The 11,644-nt window shown below is 38.3% G+C and overlaps 1 protein-coding gene across 1 annotated transcript; it reads right to left on the bottom strand.

Annotated features, from left to right (window-relative positions):
• Nucleotides 1-3,039: 3,039 nt before the first annotated feature.
• LOC100313631 (hey-like transcription factor) lies at nucleotides 3,040-9,712 on the bottom strand. The gene is made up of 4 exons (NM_001168092.1): nucleotides 9,624-9,712; nucleotides 9,407-9,508; nucleotides 4,754-4,850; nucleotides 3,040-4,395 (listed from the first exon to the last, which is right to left on the bottom strand). Exons 1-4 carry the CDS (start codon nucleotides 9,648-9,650, stop codon nucleotides 3,644-3,646), a joined length of 978 nt encoding a protein of 325 aa, NP_001161564.1. The 5' UTR covers nucleotides 9,651-9,712; the 3' UTR covers nucleotides 3,040-3,643.
• Between the last annotated feature and the right edge of the window lie 1,932 nt (nucleotides 9,713-11,644).

The raw sequence follows: 11,644 nt of genomic DNA, 5'->3' as shown, positions 1-11,644 counted from the left end.
TGCAACGGGAGGGTCGTCACTTGCGCACGCGCGGGAATTAAGTCCCAGGCGACGCTAAAAACGCGAAGGCTCATGGACAGACGGTTGCTTGTAAACAGGGACACGCTATGGCCATCTGACGCATGCGCAGGTCACGACTCCCCCGCTTTAATACTCGTAGATCAGTCGGCATGATACTAATTTTGCCATCATCTGATTTATCAAATTCTTTCGGTGTGTCACGTATTATTTATTAATCAAATGACCATGTGAATTCGACGTATGCCCATTCCATTTTCTATAAAGCGTTTTCAATGCTCGAACGTGGCTTGCGTGTATGTATCTATGACAAGTAACTGTGATTATAAAACAATACAAACATTACAGGAATACTAAATTTCTCATACCAGTGATATCGTAAAGATGAATACATTGCCTCCTGGCATGGCACTACTTCGCAAAATATAGTTTCTGATGGGAAGGGTCATTCGGCGATTTGGTTTTAAACAAATGGCGTGACAACTCTTTAATTTTTTTATTTAAGGATTTCTAAACAGTGTTGTATTTAAATGGGGGCTGGGGTAGGGAGGGTGACATCTAAATCTACCCCGTTACTGCCACCCCACTAGACTCACAACAGTGATTCTTTATAGAGAAAGAGTTCTTTTTGTACCCCCATCCCTAATCCTACCCCTACCCCTACCCTCCAGCACTCCCCATTTAATTGTACATGCCCCTTCCGAGGACATCTATAGTTATCTAGAGGGGTCATATAGAAATGAATTGGGTAACTGGGAGAAAGTGTTAGAGTTAGGATTAGGGATAGGGGGTACAAAAGGAACTCTTGCCCTTTATAGACCAATTGTATGTCATGACATGCGTAACTTAGTGTGGCAGATTTAAGTGATATTAAAGGCACAGCATATTAATAAAGTAGGTCAAAATAAACTAATTGTGCGATTTTTGCCTTTCTGTTTACCCCCCCCCCCAATCTTTCTTTCAATATTTTAGGGATAGCTCCAATCATCCCATTGCGAATATGATATCGTGTTTTAAATGTACTGATGGCAAGAAAAGCACGCGGGGAAGAGAGTTTTACATCATCCCGACTGGATATCATATTCCGAGTTTTCATTCAGTTTATTAAGATTTGATTTATGATTTATTTGAAATTTTATGATTTCTAGTTTTCTGTTTATTATCGAGGCCGGGAAGAATGTTGAAAATCAAAATCACAACCTTCCCTCGTCTTGACCAATTATGAGTCTCCATTATGTAACCAATCCCATAACACCAGTCGTATGATATAGTCAGTCATAGTGGGTCTTATTAATGATATCCCTCAATAATAGTTCAGTTACTGGATAAAAATAATATGGAACGGTACAAGAAGTTCTCTGTTAATCTATTAGCAGCGTTGTTGAATAAGTGCAGTGTTCACGAAAACTGTCGCGTTTAACGACTTAGAGTTTCCATTAAATAAAACACGAACAACGACTGTATACAAGTCGTGTAACCCGCTACCCGTAGCGACAAGGATACTGTGACTTTTCTACGTCCACTGACATGAACATCACACCGGCCGACAGTTGTAAGTGCTGCGTTACTTTCGCCATGATCCAAACCCTCGCTACATGTATGACTATGAGCCTGACCCATGTGAAGTGACGGTGAACTATGCAAGTACTGTGACTATCATTGAAATGTCGGTAATTAAAATTATTATTAACGAATGAATTTATCATGTTTCATGGTTCCATGTTTTACCCTTCTTTCTATTATTAGTTTGCGAATAACAGAGTTGCAGTGGTCACATACTATTAACGAAGTTTCACCTCAGTTTTTAAAACAAATTACCATAATTCTCTGTTTTAAATAGCTTTACACAGATTTAAATGGTCAAATAAATATGTAAATATTGTTTACAAAGAATTATGTCCCAAGCTTTGCCCAAACCGGGAGTTTAGGTGCGAGTTTTAAATTATGGTACGTTACCTTTGTACGAGTTTATTAAAGGGTGGCAGTCGTCGTGCCGCTTCCTGTACGGTATGGGACTCATAGCGACGTATACTACGCGTGTAAAATACATTGTTTATTTACATGAAATTCGAACACGCGCTGCGCGATGACAACCGCGCTTTAATTTGCATATCCTCAAATTTAACCACACCAACATCTCGAGTATGTATTCAAAGAATAACGCATGCAGAGTTATACGGAATTTTCATTTCGTTTTTTACTTTTTCAGAGTTATTTTTTGTCATGGATTAGATTGAATCTGAATGCAAGCTCATAAAATGTTACCAAAGTTTGGTTTTTTAACTTGTACGTCCAGTATTTTCGAAGTTTATGCTCGTTTGAATAACCCAAACTCACGTGACAATATATCTTATTTGATGTCATTACTACACACAATTGCATGTGCCAATATTACGGCTGGCAATCACACAATACAAAATCACCAAAATAAAAACTATTGGAATAAATAAATGAATAGGAAAAATAGAATTGCCAATAACAAAGAGTATGATCAGAAATACATAAATAGCGAACGGAACGCGTCCAACATCCTTCCGTGTCGTGAACAGAAATGTCTGGTTCGTCATTGAAGTAAACATGAGACTAAAGGGGTGCGATTCAAGTTTCAGTGCCAGTATGTCCCTTTTTATTTCAATTTAATGACAACCACCTCCTGCGGATAACTACCAGCCACTTTTGCGTAAATTCTACGTCACTTATTCGCTAGAGGGCGCTTATTGTGTTTCACATCATAATTATACTTTTTGTCAAGGCGTAATGCAATTCTATCTTTTTTTTTAAAAACAGACAAACCAATTTTGCAAGATATGGCATGCTTTTCAAACTGTTGTATTTAATATGATACTAGAATAATCAAAGTGAGTGTAATTTTAACGAAAAGCAAACGGGCTTTGAAATAGCGAACTAATGCCGCGCCGCGTGAGTACCCATGCAGCTGGGTAAACTTTTCTAATTAGCTTCATTTTGGGGATTTTCAACATTTGTGACGATGCTGTTTAGTATTCGGACAACAACAATTACTTTTATTTATTTATTTACTTGTTTATTGTTTAATAAAAAAGTATACACATAAGTAGTTTTGTTTTACAAATGTTAAAGTCGGTAACAAATGATAGATTAACATGGAAAAACTATCATCATCATTTTATAGGATTTGATTGGAAAACGTCTTTCGGCAACTCTCAACTATTTTGAGTCACCAAATACAAATGTAGACAATGGTACTTGATCTTTACATGCAGAGTATCACAATGTCCATTTATATCACTATGGTAACAGGAGGAACATGAGTAATTCAATGCAATGCGTGCTGTCATTTTAGAAGAATTATACACGCCGTATACCCCGCAAATGGAAGCACAGCGGAGTCATGTTCGAGGTGTAAATTTTAGGTCACTTAACCTTCGTCAAGTAATTGAGGTTTCCTTAGTTACCCCGTGACGGATTGCGTTTCTTTTTATATACCATTTATGAACCATATCATTACTAATGATGACACATTTCCCGTTTACATCTCGAGGTCGAGGAGTATAAATGCGTCTTGGTTCTGCCAGTGAGCATCCAAGTGTGGCCCTCGGGGTTCCACGAGAACGCCACCAACGGCAAACTCAGTCGTCGACTCATCTTAAGGCACAACGAGTGAATGCGTTAATATCGCACTGGTTGACGTAGCAGCTAAGGGCGTTGACGAGTTCATGTGTGACGTCATCAATGTCGGCAGATGAGAAGTCAAAGGTTTAATTCGAGTAGTGTGATGATTGAAAGCGAAAGCCGACAGACCGCTATTCGGTTTGTTTATTGCAGACGGAATATGGGACGGGTGTGCATATAATGAACTTGTAGGTTTTATAGGTGTTGGCATAGCAACGTTGCAAGACTGTGGGGCAATATTAACTCCCCCGCAGGCAGTGAATATTGGAGACGATGTTTTCTGATCGGGATTGGAACTTGTTGAGGACGCCGTAAACGAACAAAGGTGGTGGTGCGGGTGGGCGTTACATCTGTGGAAACTCGGAAGATGGTGGTGGTGATGGTGGTGGTGGTGGGAGGCCCGTTGCGCGGCAGATTGCTCCTGCTTCACTGAAGGGCTAATTGATGTATGCGGTAACGGAAAACTGCCTCCTTCCAGCCGAAGAGACCCTGTCGACGCCGAAGAGGGCGCTGTTATTCCGTTGCCCGGCATTGGACGGTGCTCGGATCGGAAGCGCTGCTGGAGGTACGACATGATCCGAACGCACCTCGAATCGTTGAGATCAATTCCTTCAATGTCTGTCAAATAACGTGCAATTTCCTTCATACAGTCGTTGTATCCTGTTTGGTAGTATTCGGATAATTCCTGCCAGGAATCCTGCCATGTGGTCTCGGGATTGTAACCGGCTGTAATAAAAAAAAAATGAATTAGTAACAGACGTCAGATCGTGATGCCAAGCTTTAAAACTGCGTCTTTTAAGTCACTTTATTATTCAATCTTGTTATTGACCTATTTGATACTACCATGTACACGCAACACGTGTGCATAACTAGTACGTACTATGCGGCCATAAGTCGGGCTAAAATGTTATCCTACAAAGGTAGTCTTTCTTAAAGTCTTATTTCATACCAAAATGCTTGTATTTATTCACAGGCAATCCACCTGAGTACAATCAATCATTGTAAATGCATAATTTACATGATCACAGCGCATGCGTGAATACGCAATGACACTCATGGGCAGTTTACATGTAAAGTTATTTACCATTTTCAAACTTAGCTGCAAGTCCACTGCGTTGAATTGCCCTCAGGTACTCCACAGTCATTTCCAGGATTTCTGCTTTCTCTAACTTGCCAGACGTCTGCAAAGAAAAACAGTCGTTTATCAAATTTGTCATTATGTCGCCAGCTACACGAATTTGAATTTGAGCCCGAACCAGAAGGATAAAATAACGACGTTGTTCGCTACCGTAATACAATCCGACCCAAATACATTTCAAAAATTAAATAGTTATTTTCTGTTATTATAATATTAAATATACATGTACGTGCCCCTGTTAATGAAACAACTAAGACAATCAGACGATTACGCCACAATTTGACAGCCGATAGCGAGGCGTTTCACATCAACACAGTACATTAAGCTGCTAGTCGGCCTGTAGTGCGCGTTCAAATTTTGTGTTATGTAGTTACACGTGCAGTATATTACGTCGCATGGGACTCATATCGACCATAACGCGACGCCACGACTACTTTAAAACGCATTGCCTTTTTCGACACTATCATTTGCGGTTATACAATACCAAATAGAAAACTCGTAACGATTGGCAACGTACGATGACATATGGCTTTTAAATATTTGTAATAGGGCGACCCTTTTTACCGCTCGCAAGTGTTTCCGTAGATTTTTTTCTTCGCTCTCACGATTTTTAGAGTGCGTAATGATAATAATATTATAATATTCACTAACATTTAGGCGTTCTGGGATATGTACTAGTATTTGCACCGAACGCTCAATTTTTAGTTGTTGAGTTATATTGTGAAATAAGCGCCAACGAACTTTAGGCAAATCAAACATTTAACACTCTTGTTGTTTGTAGAAAATAGTACTTGGTCACGATTCCAAGATTTGATGATGTTTTCGGTCAAAAAGTTTGACAATACTCTGACGTTGCACACAAAACACCGCAAATAATCCATTCACCCGGTAATTGCAATTTCCGTTGTTATAATAGAAAAAATACGTTCCCGTACGAACAAAAAAACTGTCACGTGTCTAATTATATACATATATGCAAATGATATGAACGTAGATATAACAACGGAGAAACCATAGACCTTAGAAAGAGAGAAACCAACGACGGCTACGCACAGCTTGATGGGCCATGATTGGTCACAATCGGAGGTGCACTCAAGGCCCAGTAGCGCTCACGGGTTGCAGTCACTGTGAACAAACAATACAGGATGTAACACGAACATCATTAAACAAACCCGTTGTGACCCGATTATACCACGGTTACTATAGTAACCGTGATTATACGTACTACCATTTACCCATCACGTGTAAAAGAGCGATTAAAAACGGTGTTGTGTAGATACATCATTTTGCTACTTGTTTTGGGGGAACGATAAATAATCATTTATATTACATGCTTATTTTCTTTTTTTCATCATAAATTCCCGAACAGATTGGCCAATTGTTACGAAAAACGTGCGACTGTTAGAAAAAGTGTGGACTGACAATAATGTATTTGTCTCTACCCCTTTGTCAAGTTGAATTGGACGCGATCTTTTTGTAAACTTCCTCTGCTCGCCGTTCATAGTATACCATTGATTTTGACATGTCAAAGAAATTCAAGTTGATTCAAGGCGATTTTTTGACAAGTACTACACATACAGGTTAGTTCACGTTACTTGCCAGCCATTTTATCATCTACTGTGTAATTTTTTGCTGTTGCATATTCATGATAATTGTAATTGGTTTATTAGTTGGGGGAGCAGCACATTGTAAAGAAGTTCCACAAATTCAATTTTACATCACACTGTGATACGTTTTCACACGCTGTCAATGGTTGCCGATCATCCGCTTAGGCATTCCATAGAGGCTGAACATTGCGTATATACGTAAGCTGAAACGTGGTCATACCACGTGAACAAGTCGCGACTTCTCAAGATGTCGGCCCTGTGATGTGAAAAGCACGGACAACAGAAAAAGCCGCCAATCGACGATTTAAAGATTGATGACTTGCGCATAACTGATGGGATAGTTACTGTATCTTATTAGCCAGGAACCTTTTCAGTCGAACCGATGCCATCGTCAAACACACGCGTGCAAGCTTTGGAAAATTTAGCGTGTTATTAGTGTCCTTCGCCGTTTACTGCACCACTAACAGTTTTAATGAGCCGAATAACTGCCGATAAGAGGCTGATCAGGGGTAGCTGGTGATGATGCATGATTACCACAACATAACAGTACCGTGAGACGGGGCATTTAGTCCAAATCCGACTTATATCACTATTGTGGTGGTGGTAGTGGTGGTGGTGGTTGTGGCGGGGGGTGGGTGGTACTTTCATGTGCAGTTTATATATATTATGATGATTTCGCTTTGCTTTATATTTATCAAAATGAATTTTAGCCACTTTTGGAAACAAAAAGGTGATCTAACTACGACGGTTCATAATGTGTTGTAGTCTGGATTGAATAAATGAATAAATAAATAAATAAATAAATAAATAAATAAATAAATAAATAAATAAATAAATAAATAAATAAATAAATAAATAAATAAATAAATAAATAAATAAATAAATAAATAAATAAATAAATAAATAAATAAATAAATAAATAAATAAATAATAAATAAATAAGTAAATAAATAAATAAATAAATAAATAAATAAATAAATAAATAAATAAATAAATAAATAAGTTGAGGAGCCTAATTAATACACGTGAGGTATATAGCACTACTGGCTGTGGTACTGCGCTCGCGGCAAACGGCATTACAATAGAAGGCCGTGTATTCATGCGTCAATCGTTGCAGCCGGTAGGCACATTCGGAAATGGTCGGATCAAGCCATGGGAACGGCAATAACTCAGGCAACCCATTCATCTCTCGCCTTCTACCTAATCGTATAAACCTGCGGGGAGTGGGGCATCGCGGCGCATCTAATTCATGGTGTCGTATTTCCATTGAGCTGCAGTTCTGATGGGTCGATTTGAAAATCACTATTGTTTGTCACATATGCATTTTAGTGATAGAAGACATAGATAAACAACCAAACAACATATAGCGTGCATTTTTCTATAAGTTACTTTACTAGTAGTTTGAACTTTCAGGCCAATTATAAAACACAAGTTTTGTTGCGTTATCATTCACCAACTGTCGCAGTGCAAATACACAAACACTTATAATAAAGTAGCTATAACTCCCACATAAACGAACCGATTACTGTTTTGTAAAATGTTATTCATAGTTGATTACACGGAGGTTCCGGCGTCGATTGTAAATACCAAATTTGAGTGTTTGTATTAAGTCCCATTCGTGGGAGAGCACCGAAATTTTACTAGTGTGAAGCCACTAGTGTCTATGAATATAAAACAATGCAAACAAAAAAGAAACATGATTGTTTCACTCGCAAATAAACCTAGCAAATAAATATGGTGTTAATATTAAAGTAGTGAAATTAAATTTCAATAAAAATCATTGCCATTGCAATGCTTTAGATGCTGTCTCAAATAGTAATGCGAACACTGTTGCTGTGCAGACTAAGAAGCTGAAACATTCTAAACATTGGGATATATTTTTAAGGGAAAATTTTTTAAAACATTAAATCATGCCACTAAATGATCGCTGTTCCATTTAACATCACTGTGACCCCGCCGTAAATGTCTGGAAAATTTGACATTTATTAATCGCACGCTCTAAAATTTACACTTTTCGGAGGGTTTTAGTAAATATTTACACTCAGTGTGGCAACTTTAATTTATCCAATTGTGCATACCCTCTGACGCATTATTAATGGAATAATTAATACAATGTTGGTCTGTTTCATAGACATATTCCGTGTTTTCCAACATCTTCGAATTATATCCAGACATAAAATAAGAATAACGCCGAAACAAACAAAATAATCATCGTCATTAGACAATGACTTTGTCTTTTAATATTGTCATCACGCATGCGTAATTTGTCTTCACGTAGCTCATCACTACGGCATGGCGCGCTGCAGGAACCGAAATCAATTTCATTGTTGATGACGTCATTATCCGTTTTAATCCTCTATAAATTTGCATCATTTATATTTTTACAACAAAATTGAGTGATTCCATTCTTATCAAACTGGAGGACAACTTTGAAAAGATTAATTTTTATTCTGTGTCAGCTTGCCGTTTGACGACCTCACACTTGCACCGTATTTACCATATTTTCCTCCGCAGAATTCCGCTTACGTATTTTGTGTTCTCTAGTTGTGTAAGTGTACAAATAACACACTATATATTAGTAGTGTGTTAATTTTTCATTTTTTTCCTTCTTATTTTTGTCTCAGGCTTTTTCCATGAAATTGCCAAATTCTTCCAAAAAAAAAAAAAAAAAAAAAAAAAAACATTTAAAATTTCCTCCCGCAGTATGTCCCCACACTCCAAACAAACACTAACAGCAGTTTTCGCAGCGCTGGCGCATAAATCGTAGCTTGAGCAAATACAGCAATATTCTCATTTGCAGTGACTCTGAGGTATTTGTCAATTACTATCAAACGGGAATTTGCAAGCATATTGATCCAGAATCATAAACTTTGGTTACAGGGGGCTACACTGCACCAAGATCATAATTCGTAGTTTAAAAAAAAAAAAAAAAAAAAAAAAAAAAAAAAAACAGAAAAAAAAAATGATGATTATTTAATGTTTCACGCTTTACCTGTTTTGCAAAAGCTGCCGGCACTGTTTGACTCAACTCGGATAGACAGTTGTTGATTCGGTCTCTTCGTCTTTTCTCGATTACTTTATGCGAAGTCTGCTCCTATACATTGCGGAAGCAATAGAACAAAAGGAAAACAAATATTAAAGAGAAAAATAACAATTTTTAACTTGATTAAGTTTTCGGAAAAAAATATTTGTACTAAATTTAATCTTACCCCTCGCTCTCTCTTTCGGGATGACATCTTAAATATTACTAGGGTGGGGAACTCGCTGCAACTATTGACGTCCGCCGTGTACGGGAGCGTTAACGATGAGCTGTTGCAACAATGGTGTTGAGAACTGTACTGATATCACGATCCCGAAGTACTCAGCTTGCTCGTTAGTCGCAGTTAAAAGCCAACACCTTGCGTCAATGGCGGTAATGTCCGAAATATTTTTTCCCGCCCGCGGGGACAAAAGCTGGCAATTGAAATGGCTGTATTACGGCATTGTTAGCGAGCACCGTGGAAGCTCGTCCGCGGGGAGTAATCCACACGTTCATCACGCGACCATTCATTTGGTCACGTGAGCACACCCGCACTTTGTCTGTCGTCAATATGGTCACGTGACCGCACGAGACCATTTTTGTGAGTTCGGAGACGGATACACGTACATGTATGTATATATCCCCCTTAAAAGTGTTTGCGAATTTTATTGTGTATGAATGCTGTCAATCTGAAACAGGGTCGATGAGACGCGGAAAAAAAAAAAAAAAAGCGACGGGAAATAATGAAGCGGCACACGCATGTACCACTAAATAACATTCGAAGAAGGGGTAGAAAATACACAGTTAGACCCCAGTTAGTCTCTAATTGTAACAGTTACGTGTTTTTCGGTATACTAACGTTAATATTCATTAACATTCATGATTATTTTCGTCTTCAAATTGGCCCGTCTTAAAATATATCTCCGGCGAGGCGCTGTTGAAGTCTCACATCGGGGCTTATAAGTTGTTTATCAACTAGTTCAGGAGAATCAATGATTTTCGCCGAATTAAAACGTGTCACGCTAGTGTTTCTGCGGCACATGCTGACAAACCTCTGCTAAAATTTATTTGAATAATTTACATTCTAAAAAAAATAATAATGTAGAATATGCGATAGAATTATTTACAAAATATTTTCGACGAAATAATAAATATTCATTATTTGATATAGCGCAATATCCGGAGTTTTCCGCTCGGTTACCGCCCATGCGTTAATTTGTCTTATTATCAATGTGTATCTTTCATTATATTATCTCGTATTAACAATTTTTTTCCCGTTGCCGCGGGACTCATCATTCGAACGGAACCATCTGTCTCAGCGTAGCTGCTTTGGGGATGAGATATTTAAAGGCGCATAACGTACGTTTGTGTGATTGCATTTTGTCATGGTTAATGGTCGATTCCCAGTTTAAGGGTGCCATCTTGGTGTATGCAAATGAGTCGCGACAGGTGGAGTCTTGCACGCGACTTGGATGATGCACGGTACGTCGAACAATGTAACAATCAAGCCTGCCCATCACAGCAACGACTCCCACTTCAATCAAGCAGACACGGTTTTACATCCGCCACGCGCTCTCTGCATCACAGCACGGAGGAAGTCTTTCTTCTCACGATTCTCACAACATTGTCATCACTTTCCCGTTTTTTCTGTTTTTGTTTTTGCCGACAACATTCAGCACCATCTCCGGGATACGCCACGTATTGTGTGGTTACACGGAAGACTCGTACCATACGCTGGATAGTTCCAACAACAAAAATGCGTAAAGATCGAGAAACATGTTCACATCACAAGCCTAAATGTTTACCGTTTGAGAAAAACAACCAAAATGTGTTATCATGGATGTCGTATACTAGTATTACTTACACACGTTTAGTAGACAAGTGTAAACGGCGGACGAGACGGTCCATGTTCGATAATATTTTTCTGACTGACTCCAGTACTAGTAAAATGTTAATGTCCTATTGCTTTTGGTTCAGTGTAAATACGTGCAATTTATTTGCTACATAGTGGGGGATTTATAGGTTGATCTTTTTACGGAAGTGGGGTTTATCAACCAATTTTGTTCAACTAACACAATTACATGTACGTACACACAACATAGTACGCTTGCGCATAACATAACATAAAATAAACACCATGGTGTTGTTTTGCTCGCAGACCATAATGACATATATGTGATAGTGGAAATAATATTTGTTCTTTTAATCCTA

Source organism: Saccoglossus kowalevskii, chromosome 19 (assembly GCF_978046115.1).
Source record: "Saccoglossus kowalevskii chromosome 19, keSacKowa6.1, whole genome shotgun sequence".
NCBI lineage: Eukaryota > Metazoa > Hemichordata > Enteropneusta > Harrimaniidae > Saccoglossus > Saccoglossus kowalevskii.
This window is presented reverse-complemented; position numbering and strand designations above follow the sequence as displayed.

Bases quoted from the DNA above. Each gene is read 5' to 3' on its own strand.
- LOC100313631 (NM_001168092.1), bottom strand. From the start codon at position 9,650: ATGTCATCCCGAAAGAGAGAGCGAGGG. The intron at 9,509-9,623 runs GTAAGATTAAAT...CGCAATGTATAG, and splicing joins CCCGAAAGAGAGAGCGAGGG to GAGCAGACTTCGCATAAAGT. The intron at 4,396-4,753 runs GTAAATAACTTT...TTTTTATTACAG, and splicing joins TGCAGCTAAGTTTGAAAATG to CCGGTTACAATCCCGAGACC.